This window comes from Lithobates pipiens, unplaced genomic scaffold, assembly GCF_037356315.1.
Source record: "Lithobates pipiens isolate NorthernLeopardFrog02 unplaced genomic scaffold, aLitPip1_a1.2 Scaffold_23, whole genome shotgun sequence".
NCBI classification, from domain to species: domain Eukaryota; kingdom Metazoa; phylum Chordata; class Amphibia; order Anura; family Ranidae; genus Lithobates; species Lithobates pipiens.
Genome location: NW_027507785.1, coordinates 4,993,779 through 5,011,332, shown reverse-complemented (window position 1 = coordinate 5,011,332; position 17,554 = coordinate 4,993,779). Strand labels below are relative to the sequence as shown.

Below are 17,554 nucleotides of genomic sequence, written 5' to 3'. Positions count from 1 at the left end.
GGAATCCCACGCAGGGGTTTAACTTCATTCAGCACACATAAATGAAAACATACCAAGCCACCTGGCTCTCTCTTGTCAGCAGTTCCTCTGCTAACAGACTTATCAATTCTTTCCAGCCCCCTGGACTCACTGGCTTCCGTAGTCTTCCCGACTCTCAAGGCTGGCAAGCCTTTCCCAGTCCCTGAGCAAAGAATCCCCCTTACACAGGCTACAGTCTCCCACAGGGCAGACCACTCTCCAAACATAGGTTTGTCTTCAGACAGCAGCAGCAAGCTGCTCACACTCCACCATCCTCCACACTCTACTCTCACCAGCCCCTTGTTCGAGACATTTCGATGCGCAGCCATTCTTGGCATTGGATCAGGAAGAGGAGGTAGCAACAACCACCGCTCAGCAGTCTGACGACAGTACCCAGATCAGCCCAAGGAGGAGGTTGGTCCCCGGTGTGGCTGCATACTCCGAGATCTCTAATTATAGCGGTGGGGAAGGTGACTTTGATGGTGACATGTCTAGTGATGTCATGTGGGTGCCCACAAGAGAGGAAGAGGAGGGGAGTTCAGAGGGAGATATGGACCAGCAGATAGGGAGGAGAAGCAGGCGGAACTTAGATTGCACAGGAGGGACAAAGCAGACTGCTAATGTATCAGGAGCGAGGCATCAACGATGTATGGTCACATGTGGCACTCCCAGGATGCCGACACATGGCTCCGCAGTGTGGGCATTTTTTAACGTGTCCGCTGCTGACAATAGTGTTGCCATCTACAATCTTTGCAGTCAACGCACAAGCCACGGTAAGCCCAACACTCACCCAGGGATGACCGCCTTAAGAAGGCATATGAGCTGCCATCACCGAGCCCAGTAGAGACATGGAACACACAAAGCCACACTCAAGGCTCCCACCGTCCAGCCTCGTCTTCTACTTCTCCTTCTCCTCTCTCCTCACAATTGTCCTCCACTCCACCTTCCATCATGCTGTCCTCACGTTTTTCTGGAAAAAGGCAGGCTTCTGTGGGCCAAATGTTCGAACGTAAAAAAATGATGACGCCGGATAACCCTCTTGCCCTACGGTTGACGGCTGGCTTGTCAGAACTGATAGCCCGCCAACTACTGCCATATAAACTGGTGGACTCGGAGGCCTTTTGAAAATTTGTGGCCATTGGAACACCACAATGGCAGGTTCCAGGAAGGAAATATTTCTCACAGAAGGGCATCCCAGAGCTCTATGGCCATGTTCAGCAGCAAGTGAATGTATCTCTGGCACACAGTGTCGGTGCCAAGATACATCTGACCACAGACACGTGGTCTAGCAAACACAGGCAGGGAAGGTATATAACTTTTACTGCCCACTGGGTGAACCTTCTGGCATGTAACCCGTGGCACCCGTGTAGATTTGGTTTTACCGCCACGGATTGCATGCAGGCCTGTCTCTTCTTCTCCTCCTCCTACTCTGTCCTCCTCCCTCTCCTCCTCAGCTGACTCCTCCTTTTCCGCTGCTAGCGTCTCTTCCACTGTGCCACCCAAGATTCCCAGAACGTATTCGACATGCCAGGTGAGACGTTGCCATGCTGCGTCTGTTGTGCCTGGAAGCCAAGAGCCACACTGGCCGTGCACTCCTTTCAGCTTTGCGTTCACAGGCAGATCAGTGGCTAACACTGCTCAATTTGACAGTTGGTAAAGTGGTGTGTGACAACGGTGCCAATCTGCTTAGCACATTGAAACAGGGCAAAATTACACACCTGCCATGCATGGCACACTTCTTAAACTTGGTTTTGCAGCAATTCGTTGTCAAATACCCTGGGGTCTACTGCATCTTGCGGCAGCCAAGGAAAATCTCAGCCCATTTCAGAAGATCTTACACGACCATGGCTCGCCTTGCTGACATTCAGTGGCGACACAATCTGCTGGTCAGACATCTTATTTGCGATTGCCCGACGCAATGGAACTCAACCTTCTATATGCTTGATAGGCTGCTCCAGCAGAAACGTGCAGTTAACGACTACCTGTACGAACTCTGCAGCAGAACAGGTTCTGGGAGCTTGGTTTTTTTCACCGTGCCAGTGGCTGTTCATGCGCAACGCATGCAGACTTCAGCGGCCATTTGATGAGATCACCAAACTGGTCAGTCGCAGAGATGACACCATCAGTGACATGGTACCTTATGCCTTCTTTATGGAGTGTGCATTGAATCGTGTCATTGATCAAGCCATGGAGGAGCAGGAGCAGGAAGATGAGGAAGTCGCAATGCTGGATGAATTCCCAGGGGGGGGGGCTACTCTATCTTAGACAAGTCTACAACAGGAGTCTGAAGAGGAGTCAGAGGGGGATGGTGCCGGGGCGGATGAGGAGGAGCAAGAAGAGCATGCTTTAAACCTTTCTGGGATCCCTGATGTTGTACGTGGATGGGGAGAGGAGAAGGAGGAGGACGACATGATCCTGAATGATGAGCAGTAGCCAGGCCACCACACTGCTTCCAGTTTAGTGCAAATGGGGGCCTTCATGCTCCTGTGTTTTAACAGGGATCCCCATATAAAAAGCATAAAGGTCAAGGACCAGTACTGGGTGGCAATGTACTTAGGCCCCCGGTACAAACACAAAATGGCGGAAATGTTACCACCGTCACAGAGGGCTGTCAAAATAGAGCACTTCCAGGCCTTGCTTCGAGAAATGCTGCATTCTGCTTTTGGGTGCGCTGGCAGAGGAGGAATTCCAACTCCCAGAGAAAGAGTTGCGGGTACCAATCCAACAGCGCCTGCAAGAAGATGGCGGTTTGAAGATGTGTTGGTGACTTCTGATATGAGGTCATTCTTTCAGCCGACCCATCGACAGGTCTCATCCGGATCCAGCATCAGGGAACGCCTAGACCGACAGGTGTCCGACTACATCGGGTTAACGGCCGATGTGGACGCTCTGAGGAGTGATGAACCCCTGGACTACTGGGTGGGCAGGCTTGACCTCTGGCCAGAGCTTGCCCAATTTTCAATGGAACTGTTGGCTTGCCCCTTGTCCAGTGTCCTGTCTGAAAGGACGTTCAGCTCAGCAGGGGGGATCGTGACCGATAAGCGTACTCGCCTAGCTCATGACAGTGTTGACTACCTCACATTTATAAAAAATGAATGAGGCATGGATCTCGGAGGAATTCAACACATGTGACCAGTAGACCATGTATATTCATAACTCTAAAAACAATTAATTTAATCGAGCACACAGACCTTTTTTCTACCTTTGGCTCACTTCCTTGTACAAAAAAGCACACCGTACTATATGCCCGTACCCTCCTGTTTGAAGAGGTTGAGCGGTGTCATATTTTTGGGTCCCGCAGCGAGTTGCTGGTATCAGTGTTGCTGTCAGTGCTCTCTATCTCGGTGCTGGTGTCAGTGCTCTCTCTCTATCTCGGTGCTGGTGTGGTGTCAGTGCTCTCTATCTCGGTGCTGTTGTGGTCTCAGTGCTCTCTAACACGGTGCTGGTGTCAGTGCTCTCTATCACGGTGCTGGTGTGGTGTCAGTGCTCTCTATCTCGGTGCTGGGGTGATCTTAGTGCTCTCTATCACGATGCTGGTGTCAGTGCTCTCTATCACGGTGCTGGTGCGGTGTCAGTGCTCTCTATCTTGGTGCTGGTGTGGTGTCAGTGCTCTCTATCGTGGTGCTCATGTGGTGTCAGTGCTCTCTATCTCGGTGCTGGTGTCAGTGCTCTCTATCTCGGTGCTGGTGTCAGTGCTCTCTATCACAGTGCTGGTGTCAGTGCTCTCTATCACGGTACTTTTGTCAGTGCTCTCTATCACGGTGCTGGTGTGGTGTCAGTGCTCTCTATCTGGGTGCTGGTGTCAGTGCTCTCTATCACAGTGATGGTGTCAGTGCTCTCTATCACGGTGCTGGTGTCAGTGCACTCTATATCGGTGCTGGTGTAAAAATCTCTATCTCGGTGCTGGTGTCAGTGCTCTCTATCACAGTGCTGGTGTCAGTGCTCAGTCTCTATCGCGGTGCTGGTATCAGACAGTGAGGGAGAATCAACAGGCAGTGCCAGCACCATGGCTGAGGATCAGCACTGGACTGGCACCTCAGGACCACCGCAGTGAAGCCCTGCATAGGTGGGGGTAAGGGCCGGGCAGAGGGAGGGGCTCAAGCACAGGTTGGCACACTGGGACACTGGCACAGGACTGCTCTGCCCTGACTGTGGCACTGATCATCTCCTGCACCCCCTTTATAGCCTGCCCTGACCTTGCCTCTCCTCCATGGCCTTTCTGCGCTCCTGAATTGTCAAAATTTCACAGATAAAAAAAGAATGCTTGTCGTTGTTGATCCCAGATTCACTTAATACTTTTGTTATGTCAGTGTCCATGTGGTGGGACTATGTGTGCACAGCTAGTAAGTATTTTATGGCTGAAAATGACCTGGAGGTTTTTAAGGTTCGCCTGCCATTAAAGTCAATGGGGTCCACTGAGAACTTTGCGGTTCGCAAACTTTTGGCCACGTTCGCGGTTCACGTTCGCGAAACATCCCGTCGGAAGTTCGTTCATCACTAATCAGGATTATTTACTGAGTGTACACACTTGGACTATTCACTTTAATCATTTATTACTGATTTAAAATTTCTGGTCTTTATTGGTTGTACATGATTTTATTCATTTCATTTTATGTATTTAACCTTGTTATATACTGTGGGTTTTGCAGAATTTTCACAATTTTTTTGCACGTATGCACTTTAGCGCAACATATTCTTTTTCATTTTTCCAATTAGCCGTTAGTCTTCCTTTAATGTTTGCTGCTTTCCACATTCAAATTTTATAGTCACAGTGCAGTATTTCCTTTTGTTTTTTCCAGTGTGAGTGGAGGAGCGCCGATTAACGGCACTTCTTTGTTAACATGTGATCGGCTGTGATTGGACACAGCCGATCACATGGTTAACAGAGATCAGGGGTGCGTGAGAGCGCCCGTTCTGGGACGCCGTCATATGAAGTCCTCCCAGAATGAAAGCCACACCGCCCGCCGCCATTTGACGGTGGGCAGGCGCCAACCAGTTAAAGAATAGATAAAGCTGAAGACAGCAGATATACAAGTAAAACTTATGTAGGGTGATTTGTTTAATCTCTGTGTATCATCTTAAGGCTGTTCACTTCACTGGGTATATACATCCACTTTAAATGAAAATTAAATACAAATAAAATTAAAAAAATAAATGTGAAAAATAAAAGTAAAAATAAAATAAAATAAAAATGAAAGCGAAAATAGAAAATAAAAATAAAAGCGAAAAAGAAAATAACAAAAATGGAATAAAAATGAGAATAACAAAAAAATAACAGAATAAAACCATCGGGTAGACATAAAGTATCTCACAAACGTAAATACACCCCTCAGTCACATTTTGTAAATATTGTATTCTATCTTTTCATGTGACAACACTGAAGAAATTATACTTTGCTACAATGTAAAGTAGTGAGTGTACAGCTTGTATAACTGTAAATTTGCGGAGACACGCAGACTAAGGACATGGATTACTGGAACCATGTCCTGTGGTCTGATGAGACCAAGATAAACTTATTTGGTTCAGATGGTGTCAAGCGTGTGTGGGGGCAACCAGTGTCTTGTCTACAGTCAGGCATGGTGGTGGGAGTGTCATGGGCTGGGGCTGCATGAGTGCTGCCGGCACTGGGGAGCTACAGTTCATTGAGGAAACCATGAATAACAACATGTACTGTGATATACTGAAGCAGAGCATGATCCCCTCCCTTCAGAGACTGGACCGCAGGGCAGTATTCCAACATAACGACCCCAAACACATCTCCAATAGTGATGGCCGAACAGCTCGCCCGGCGGTCGTTTCGCGGCGAATTTCGGCTGTTCGCGGTCCACCAGTTCGGCGGACTATTGGCGTCGTTCGCCCGCCGGACACTTCCGTGTTTTTACTGTGTAAAGGAACTTTGACCTGATGACACATCCATCATGGGGTACAGGACAGCCAATTGAGACATTACAGCACAAGGTCACTTGGACATTCCCCCTAACTTATAAATACACCCGATCCGGCGGCCATTTTACATTCTTTCTTCTGTCACTATAGGGAAAGGTTGCTGTGTGGAGTAGGGAGAGATAAAACGCTAGCTATTTGGTACACAAAAGTTCTTTTCAGGACTGGTATAGGTGTTAAGCCCCGTACACACGAGAGGACTTATGTCCGACAGACTTCCAAAGGAGTTCCGCCGGAGTTCTGCCGGAGTTCTGACAGACTTTTCGGCCGAACGGACTTGGCCACACACGATCACACTAAACTCCGACAGATTCGAACGTGATGACGTACGACCCGACTCGAATAAGGAAGTTCATAGCCAGTAGCCAATAGCTGCCCTAGCGTCGGTTTTAGTCCGTCGGAGTAGCATACACACGAGCGGATTTTTCGAAGGGGACCGGGTCCGGCGGAGTTCCGTCGGGAAAATTTGAAGCATGTTCCATATTCTAAAGTCCTTCGGACTTTGGTGAGTCAAAAGTCCGTTGCAGCCCACACACGATCGTATAGTCTGACGGACTCGGACTTCTATAGTGACAATGGGGCGGGGTCACATGGTATATGTCACATGGGTTGGTCACATGGTGACCCCGCCCCCTTACGATGTCATAGTCCCCATGTGACATCAACCCATGTGACCAACCCATGTGACATATACCATGTGACCCCGCCCCATTGTCACTATATAAGTGACCGCACAGCGCGGCTCTGGCATTCCGGCCGGAGGGAGCGACGTGTCAACATCTCCTGGAGAAGAACAAGAAGAACAAGAAGAAGAACAAGAACGGAAGTCGGCGGCGACAGCGGCGACACAGAAGACCGGGCCACCGCCTGTAAAAGAGCTACAAGAAGGCGCGGTGGCCCGGCAGAAGAACCGAAGGCGGCGACAGACGAACGGAAGGCAGCGGCGACAGAAGACCGGGCCACCGCCTGTAAAAGAGCTACAAGAAGGCGCGGTGGCCCGGCAGAAGAACCGAAGAGGGGGACAAGACCCCCGAAGACGGGAGAAGAGGCCGGCGGCGGGGAGGAAGAAAGCCGGACTCCTCCGCTAGCAAAAGAGCTACACACAGATAGCGGAGGAGTCCGGCGAGAAGACCCCCGAAGACGGAAGACCCCCGGAGCTGTGCAATAAAATATTTTTTCCCTGTGTTGTGTTTTTTTTGTACTTTATTTCACAGGTGAATGGGTAGGGGTACATTGTACCCCATACTCATTCACATAGGGTGGGGGGCCGGTATCCGGGGGCCCCCTTCTTAAAGGGGGCTCCCGGATTCCGATAAGCCCCCCGCCCGCAGACCCCGACAACCAACGGCCAGGGTTGTCGGGAAGAGGCCCTTGTCCTCATCAACATGGGGACAAGGTGCTTTGGGGTGGGGGGGCGCGCGGCCCCCCCTTCCCCAAGGCACCCCCCCATGTTGAGGGCACGCGGCCTGGTACGGCTCAGGAGGGGGGGCGCGCTCGCTCGCCCCCCCTTTCCTGGCCGGCCGGGTAGCGTGCTCGGACAAGGGTCTGGTGTGGACTTTGGGGGAACCCCCACGCCGATTTTTTTCGGCGTTGGGGTTCCCCTTTAAGCCCATTCCAGGCGGCGGAGCCCGCGACGTCTCCTTCGCGGGCCCCGCCTACCTTCACACGCGCTTGAAATGAGCAGACTTTCCTCTGGGCGGGAACAGTCCGCTCATTTCGAAAGTACAGCGGACTGGCCCACACACGGGCGGACTGTTCGCTCAAACACAGTTTCAGCGGACAGTTTTTCGGAATTTCCGAAAGACTTTGTCCGTCCAACTGTCCGCTGAAACTGTCCGCTGAAAGCCCACACACGAGCGGACTGTCCGCCCAAACACTGTTCAGCGGACAAGGTTGGGCGAACAGTCCGCCCGTGTGTACGCGGCCTTATTATGAGGGGATCACACCATCCCTGTGATGTGGTGACTTCCTCCTGGGGGTTCTTATTATGAGGGGATCACACCATCCCTGTGCTGTGCTGAGTTTCTCCTGGGCCTGCTTATTATGAGGGGATCACACCATCCCTGTGCTGTGCTGACTTACTCCTGGGGGTCCTTATTATGAGGGGATCACACCATCCCTGTGCTGTGCTGAGTTTCTAATGGGCCTGCTTATTATGAGGGGATCACACCATCCCTGTGCTGTGCTGACTTCCTCCTGGGGGTTCTTATTATGAGGGGATCACACCATCCCTGTGCTGTGCTGACTTCCTCCTGGGGGTTCTTATTATGAGGGGATCACACCATCCCTGTGCTGTGCTGACTTCCTCCTGGGGGGTTCTTATTATGAGGGGATCACACCATCCCTGTGCTGTGCTGAGTTTCTCCTGGGCCTGCTTATTATGAGGGGATCACACCATCCCTGTGCTGTGCTGACTTCCTCCTGGGGGTTCTTATTATGAGGGGATCACACCATCCCTGTGCTGTGCTGACTTACTCCTGGGGCTGCTTACGGTGCTGCTGTCAGTGCTGTATATCACGGTGCTGGTGTGAGTGCTTAATGTCACGCTGCTGCTGTCAGTGCTGTATATCACGGTGCTGATGTCAGTGCTTAATGTCACGCTTCTGATGTCAGTGCTCTCTATCACGGTGCTGCTGTCAGTGCTGTATATCACGGTGCTGATGTCAGTGCTTAATGTCATGCTTCTGATGTCAGTGCTCTCTATCACGGTGTTGCTGTCAATGCTGTACGTCACGGTGCTGGTGTTAATGCTTTATGTCACGCTGCTGATGTCAGTGCTCTGTATCACGGTGCTGGTGTCAGATGACTCTATCACGGTGAAGGTGTCATTGCTGTATGTCACGGTGCTGGTGATCATCTCCTGCACCCTCTTCTTTGCCTACCCTGGTCCCTGACCTTCCGTCTCCTCCATTGCCTTCATGCGCTCCACAGTCCTGAATTGTCAGAACAATTTCCCATATAAAAAAAGAATGCTTGTAGTTATCGATCCCAAATTCACCTCATACATGTATTATGTCATTGGCCATGTGGTGGGACTATGTTTGCCCAGCTAATAATTATTTTGTGGCTGCAAATTTGACCTAAAGGTTTGCGAAGTTCGCCTCCCATTGAAGTCAATGGGGCCCGCTGCGAACTTTCTGTTTTGCGAACTATCGGCCGCGTTCGCGGTCCGTGTTCGCGAAACGTCCCTTCGGAAGTTCGTCCATCACTAATCTCCAACACCACCACTGCCTTGCTAAAGAAGCTGAGGGTAAAGGTGATGGACTGGCCAAGCATGTCTCCAGACCTAAACCCTATTGAGCATCTGTGGAGCATCTTCAAACGGAAGGTGGAGGAGCGCAAGGTCTCCAACATCCACCAGCTCCGTGATGTCATCATGGAGGAGTGGACGAGGACTCCAGTGACAACCTGTGAAGCTCTGGTGATTTCCATGCCCAAGAGGGTTAAGGTAGTGCTGGAAAATAATGGTGACCACACAAAATATTGACACTTTGGGCCCAATTTGGAGATTTTCACTTAGGGGTGTACTCGCTATTGTTTCCAGGGGTTTAGACATTAATGGTTGTGTTGAGTTATTTTGAGGGGCCAACACATTTACACTGTTATACAAGCTGTACACTCACTACTTTATATTGTAGCCAAGTGTCATTTCTTCAGTGTTGTCACATGAAAAGATAGAAGAAAATATTTACAGAAATGTGAGGGGTGTACTCACTTTTGTGAGATACTGTTCATCTATTCCAAAGCCTTGTTGACCCACCTCAGCGTAAGCCCAGGGGGGTCCACCCCTGCAGGTGAGTGCGCCCTCTGATGGGAGTCTACCCGCTGGGTGTTGCCACATGCAGCTCACACCAGGGGGTCTGGTACGTCCTGGTTCACCATTTCAGTTCTGAATTTTGGGCTGAATTTGGACCTGAAATGGACCAATAGACAACAGGGTTTTTTTGTGTAAATCACACCAGACCCACTATGGAGATATGTGAACCAGCTACAAAGAGTGCTGGCCAAAATCTCCTGCTATTGCGAATTGGATACGGGGAACCCAGCCTTAGTATTGGAGGAACCTCACATGCACCTTATGCTGATAAATTTTTGTGCACTTTTTTCACTGACGACAAAAAAAACTTCACCTCTCCCAAAACAGCTGAAATTTAAAGACTGATCAGGTCCATTAAAGACACACTATATTACTCCTTCCCATAGACACCCTCCTAAACCTTGTGGATAGCCTTCCCAGAAGAGTTGAAGCTGTTATAGCTGCAAAGGGTGGGCCAACTCAATATTGAACCCTACGGACTAATGCGGCGTACACACAACCGGTTTTCTCGTTGGAATGAACTCTGAAGGTTTTTCTTAGGGAATTCTGACAGAATCCCGCTCAAACAGTCTTGCCTACACACAGTCACACCAAAGTCCGACCGTCTAGAATGTGGTGATGTACAACACTACGACGAGCTGAGAAAAATTAAGTTGCATGCATCGACTTGATTCCGAGCATGAGTGGTTTTTGGTCGGTCGGAATTGCATACAGACAAACGGATTTTCCACTAGGAATCTTTAACGTTGGAAAAATTTGAAACCTGCTTTAAATCTAACTCCGTCAGAAAAGAAAGTCCGATGGGGCCTACACACGGTCGAGATATCCGATGAAAATCTTCCGTCTGACTTTTCCCAAGGGAAATTGCGACATAAGACTGGGATAAGTAAAAAAAATTGTGTTGCGCTCCCAGAGCTCTGGGAGCGCAACACCATTTTTTTACTTATTTATATTTAGATGAGAGCCAACTCATAAAGTGTTTGCTGCACCCAGTTGGATAGAATTTTCCTTTTTATTTTCTATATACAGCGCAGGAGCCCCTATATATACATAAGAATGGGATGCCATTAAAGTTCATGTGTGTGTAAAGGCAGATGTCCCAATACTTTTGTTAATATAGTGTTATATATATAAATGCTGGAGCTCATGTCATTAATAATACATAGATACAGTGGTGTGAAAAAGTGTTTGCCCCCTTCCTCATTTCCTGTTCCTTTGCATGTTTGTCACACTTAAGTGTTTCGGAACATCAAACCAATTTAAACAATAGTCAAGGACAACACAAGTAAACACAAAATGCAATTTGTAAATGAAGGTGTTTATTATTAAAGGTGAAAAAAAATCCAAACCATCATGGCCCTGTGTGAAAAAGTGATTGCCCCCTAAACCTAATAACTGGTTGGGCCACCCTTAGCAGCAACAACTGCTACCAAGCGTTTGCGATAACGTGCAATGAGGCTTTTACAGCGTCCTGGAGGAATTTTGGCCCACTCATCTTTGCAGAATTGTCCTAATTCAGTTACATTAGAGGGTTTTCGAGCATGAACGGCCTTTTTAAGGTCATACCACAACATCTCAATAGGATTCAGGTCAGGACTTTGGCTAGGCCACTCCAAAGTCTTCATTTTGTTTTTCTTCAGCCATTCGGTGGTGGACTTGCTGGTGTGTTTAGGATCATTGTCCTGCTGCAGAACCCAAGTTCGTTTCAGCTTGAGTACACGAACAGATGGTCGGACATTCTCCTTCAGGATCTCTTGGTAGACAGCAGAATTCATAGTTCCTTTTATCACGGCAAGTCTTCCAGGTCCTGAAGCAGCAAAACAGCCCCAGACCATCACACTACCACCACCATATTTTACTGTTGGTATAATGTTCTTTTTATGAAATGCAGTGTTCCTTCTACGCCAGATATACTTGGACACACACCTTCCAAAGAGTTCCACTTTTGTCTCATCGGTCCACAGAATGTTGTCCCAAAAGTCTTGGGGATCATCAAGATGTGTTGTGGAGAAATTGAGACAAGCATTGATGTTCTTTTTGCTCAGCAGTGGTTTTCTCCTTGGAACTCTGCCATGCAGGCCATTTTTGCCCAGTCTTTTCCTGATGGTGGAGGCATGAACGCTGACCTTAACTGAGGCAAGTGAGGCCTGCAGTTCCTTGGACGTTGTTGTGGGGTCTTTTGTGACCTCTTGGATGAGTCGTCGCTGCGCTCTTGGGGTAATTTTGGGCGGCCGGCCACTCCTGGGAAGGTTCACCACTGTTCCATGTCTTCGCCATTTGTGGATAATGGCTCTCACTGTGGTTCGCTGGATTCCCAAAGCTTTGGAAATGGCTTTATAACCCTTTCCAGACTGATAGATCTCAATTACTTTCTTTCTCAATTGTTCCTGAATTTCTTTGGGTCTCGGCATGATGTGTAGCTTTTAAGGATCTTCTGGTGGACCTTACTGTGTCAAGCAGCTCCTATTTAAGTGATGCCTTGATTGTGAACAGGTGTGGCAATAATCAGGCCTGGGTGTGGCTAGAGAAATTGAACTCAGGTGTGGACAACCACAGTTATAGTATGTTTTAACAAGGGGGGCAATCACTTTTTCACACAGGGCCATGATGGTTTGGATTTTTTTTCACCTTTAATAATAAACACCTTCATTTACAAATTGCATTTTGTGTTTACTTGTGTTGTCCTTGACTATTGTTTAAATTGGTTTGATGTTCTGAAACACTTAAGTGTGACAAACATGCAAAGGAACAGGAAATGAGGAAGGGGGCAAACACTTTTTCACACCACTGTATATAGCATAATTTAGAACCCTATTAAAGTCTATGGGACTCCAACGTTCAAAATCTAAAGTGCTAATTTTAAAGGCTAATTTGCAAGTTACTGTCCTAAAAAGTGTTTGGGGACCCGGGTCCTGCCCCAGGGGACATGTATCAATGCAAAAAAAAGTTTTAAAAACGTCCGTTTTTTCGGGAGCAGTGATTTTAATAATGATTAAAGTGAAACAATAAAAGTGTAATATTCCTTTAAATTTCGTAGGGGGGGGGGGGGTTGTCTATAGTATTCCTGTGAAGGGCCGCATGTTTCCCGTGCTTAGAATTGTCCCTGCACAAAGTGTCATTTATGCAGGAAAAAAAGTCCTTTAAAATCACTCGCAGCTATTATGAATTGTCGGCTCCGTAATACAGAGAACACTCATTGAAAGTCATTGATAAAAAAATAAATAAATACATTTAAAAAAAAGCGTGGGGGTCCCCCAAATTCAATTACCAGGCCCTTCAGGTCTGGTATGGATATTAAGGGGAACCCTGCCTCAAATTTAAGAAAAAATTTGACGTGGGGTTCCCCCTAAATATCCATAACCAGACCCTTCAGGTCTGGTATGGATATTAAGGGGAACCCCGCGTCAAATTTAAAAAAAAATTGACGTGGGGTTCCCCCTAAAAATCCATACCAGACCCTTTATCCGAGCACGCAACCTGGCAGGCCGCAGGAAAAGAGGGGGGACGAGAGAGCGGCCCCCCCTCCCTCCTGAACCGTACCAGGCCACATGCCCTCAACATTGGGAGGATGCTTTGGGGGTCTGTGACCCCTCAAAGCACCTTGTCCCCATGTTGATGAGGACAAGGGCCTCATCCCCACAACCCTGGCCGGTGGTTGTGGAGGTCTGCGGGCGGGGGGCTTATCAGAATCTGGAAGCCCCCTTTAACAAGGGGACCCCCAGATCCCGCCCCCCCCCCTGTTTGAAATGGTAAGGGGGTACAAAAGTACCCCTACCATTTCACAAAGAAAATGTAAAAAATGGTTAAATAAAACAAACACACTTTTGAAAAATTCCTTTATTAAAAATAAAAAAATAAAAAAAAGATTCCAGCGGCGGTAATCCACTCTTGCTATCCAGCGACGGACGGTCATCTCTCCAGCGATGTCTCATCTCATCCAGCGCAGCGATCCATCCTTCTTCTGTCTCCTCCACGGAGACACTACAGGCATTCCGGCGGCTGACGTTTCTTATATATGGAGGGCGGGGCCACCCGTCACCTGGCCCCGCCCCCCTCTGACGCAAGGGGAAACCCGGGGTTCCCCGTGACGTATGGGTGACCCCGCCCCCCTCTGATGTAACGGAAACCTGCCTGTGTTACATCAGAGGGGTGCGGGTCACCCCTACGTCACAGGGAACCCCGGGTTTCCCCTTGTGTCAGAGGGGGGCGGGGTCAGGTGACGGGTGGCCCCGCCCTCCGTATATAAGAAACGTCAGCCGCCGGAATGCCTGCAGTGTCTCCGTGGAGGAGACAGAAGAAGGATGTATTCGTTGCGCTGGATGAGATGAGACATCGCTGGAGAGATGACCGTCCGTCGCTGGATAGCAAGAGTGGATTACTGCCGCTGGAATCTTTTTTTTATTTTTTTATTTTTAATAAAGGAATTTTTCAAAAGTGTGTTTGTTTTATTTAACCATTTTTTACACTTTCTTTGTGAAATGGTAGGGGTACTTTTGTACCCCCTTACCATTTCAAACAGGGGGGGGGGGGGGCGGGATCTGGGGGTCCCCTTGTTAAAGGGGGCTTCCAGATTCTGATAAGCCCCCCGCCCGCAGACCTCCACAACCACCGGCCAGGGTTGTGGGGAGGAGGTCCTTGTCCTCATCAACATGGGGACAAGGTGCTTTGAGGGGTCACAGACCCCCAAAGCATCCTCCCAATGTTGAGGGCATGTGGCCTGGTACGGTTCAGGAGGGAGGGGGGGCCACTCTCTCGTCCCCCCTCTTTTCCTGCGGCCTGCCAGGTTACGTGCTCGGATAAAGGGTCTGGTATGGATTTTTAGGGGGAACCCCACGTCAATTTTTTTTTTTAATTTGATGCGGGGTTCCCCTTAATATCCATACCAGACCTGAAGGGTCTGATTATGGATATTTAGGGGGAACCCCACATCAAATTTTTTCTTAAATTTGAGGCAGGGTTCCCCTTAATATCCATACCAGACCTGAAGGGCCTGGTAATTGAATTTGGGGGACCCCCACGCTTTTTTTTTTATTTATTTTTTTATTTTTTTATCAATGACTTTCAATGAGTGTTCTCTGTATTACGGGAGCCGACAATTCATAATAGCTGCGAGTGCTTTTAAAGGACTTTTTTTCCTGCATAAATGACACTTTGTGCAGGGACAATTCTAAGCACGGGAAACATGCGCCCCTTCACAGGAATACTATAGACAACCCCCCCCTACGAAATTTAAAGGAATATTACACTTTTATTGTTTCACTTTAATCATTATTAAAATCACTGCTCCCGAAAAAACGGCCGTTTTTAAAACTTTTTTTTGCATTGATACATGTCCCCTGGGGCAGGACCCAATCTCATATTCTATATCGAACTGTTGTAACAATGAAAACGAACGAAAATAAAGCATTTATTTATGTCGGATCTTTCGTTTCGGATTTTGTGCTTTCGTTATCGTTTGTCAAAACGAAAACGAAAATAGCTGAAATTCGGACGAAAATGCATTCGGACGAAAACGAATGCACATGTCTACTTAACTGAGGCAAGTGAGGCCTGCAGTTCCTTGGACGTTGTTGTGGGGTCTTTTGTGACCTCTTGGATGAGTCGTCGCTGCGCTCTTGGGGTAATTTTGGGCGGCCGGCCACTCCTGGGAAGGTTCACCACTGTTCCATGTCTTTGCCATTTGTGGATAATGGCTCTCACTGTGGTTCGCTGGATTCCCAAAGCTTTGGAAATGGCTTTATAACCCTTTCCAGACTGATAGATCTCAATTACTTTCTTTCTCAATTGTTCCTGAATTTCTTTGGGTCTCGGCATGATGTGTAGCTTTTAAGGATCTTCTGGTGGACCTTACTGTGTCAAGCAGCTCCTATTTAAGTGATGCCTTGATTGTGAACAGGTGTGGCAATAATCAGGCCTGGGTGTGGCTAGAGAAATTGAACTCAGGTGTGGACAACCACAGTTATAGTATGTTTTAACAAGGGGGGCAATCACTTTTTCACACAGGGCCATGATGGTTTGGATTTTTTTTTACCTTTAATAATAAACACCTTAATTTACAAATTGCATTTTGTGTTTACTTGTGTTGTCCTTGACTATTGTTTAAATTGGTTTGATGTTCCGAAACACTTAAGTGTGACAAACATGCAAAGGAACAGGAAATGAGGAAGGGGGCAATCACTTTTTCACACCACTGTATCTTCTAGATTTTTGTCATTGTTTCTGTGTGCTGTAATGTCTTTTTCTGATGTGTTTAACCCCTTCAATACCAGACACTTGCACCCCCTTCCTGTCCAGGCCAATTTTCAGCTTTCAGCGCTCTCACACTTTGAATGACAATTACTCAGACACATTTCTCTTTGCTTCTGTTATAAAATTTTGCAAATAAATAATCTTTCTTCATATATTTAGGTCAATGTATTCTGTTCCATTTCTCTGGTGGAAATACCCCAAATCAGTGTATATTATTTGTGTGAAAGTTATAGAGTCTACAGACTATGGGATATATTGTATATGTGAAAATCGATCAATCCTGATGTAGTGACGGCCGATCTCATTTCTTGGGGCCCTAAAATGCACTGATTGAAGCTCTGACCCCGATGTTCATTGTGTTTGTATTGTTCTTCTTGCAGACAGTGATAACTGCATGAAATGTCCTGATGAAGAATGGCCAAATAAGAAGAAGGATCGGTGTGTTCCAAGACTGGTGGAATTTCTCTCCTACACTGATGACACCATTGTTGTAGTATTTTCGGCTGTCTCCATCCTCTGTTGTCTTCTGACTGGTTTAATATTGGGGATATTTATACATTACCAGGACACCCCTATTGTTAAAGCTAATAACCGGAACCTGAGCTATCTTCTCCTGGTCTCCATCATGCTGAGCTTCCTCTGTGTCTTCTTGTTCCTCGGCCATCCAGTAGATGTGACCTGCATGCTCCGTGTCTCCTCTTTTGGTGTCATCTTCTCAGTTGCCGTCTCTTCTCTTCTTGCCAAAAGTATCATGGTGTGTATTGCTTTTAAAGCCACCAAACCTGGGAGCCCCTGGAGGAAATGGATGGGAGCCAAACTACCGACTTTTATCATTTGTGTCTTATCACTGGTTCAAGTCTTAATCTGTGTCACTTGGTTGTCTATTTCTCCTCCCTTCCAGGATCGGGACACTCACTCTTATCAGGGGAAGGTCATCATTCAGTGTAATGAGGGTTCAGTTATCGGCTTCTACTCTGTCCTGGGATATATGGGGCTTCTGGCCGCTGTGAGTTTCATTATCGCTTTTTTAGCCAGGACATTACCGGACAGTTTTAATGAAGCCAAGTTCATCACCTTCAGCATGCTGGTGTTCTGCAGTGTCTGGATCGCCATGATCCCGGCCTATCTGAGCACCAGAGGGAAATACATGGTGGCTGTGGAGATTTTTGCTCTAATAGCCTCAAGCTCTGGACTTCTTGGTTGTATATTTTTCCCAAAATGTTATATAATTCTGTTCAGACCTGACCTGAATACAAAAACATGTATCCACTAATAAGTATGGAGCAACGCTGGGTTACCAGTAGTTATAGCATTATCTCTATTATTGATAATTGTAGTATTTTGTTAATGTATTGAGAGTGGACATCATTAAATCTGAACATTTCATACTTATCTCTTAGGTGGACGGTGGGTTTCATTTTTGTTCTGCACACTGCTGGGATCACACATGTTGGGTTTGTTGGAATCCTTGTCTCCTGCAAGTTGTAGTGGTTCCTCCTACCATCTGTTATATCATTAGAGAAAAGT

General features: G+C 47.6%; 1 protein-coding gene across 1 annotated transcript; it reads left to right on the top strand.

Annotated features, from left to right (window-relative positions):
- Positions 1 to 1,542: 1,542 nt before the first annotated feature.
- Positions 1,543 to 17,300, top strand: LOC143926791 (vomeronasal type-2 receptor 26-like). The gene is made up of 2 exons (XM_077450838.1): positions 1,543 to 1,549; positions 16,408 to 17,300. The coding sequence occupies exons 1-2, from the start codon at positions 1,543 to 1,545 to the stop codon at positions 17,298 to 17,300; spliced, it is 900 nt and encodes a 299-aa protein (XP_077306964.1).
- Positions 17,301 to 17,554: the final 254 nt, after the last annotated feature.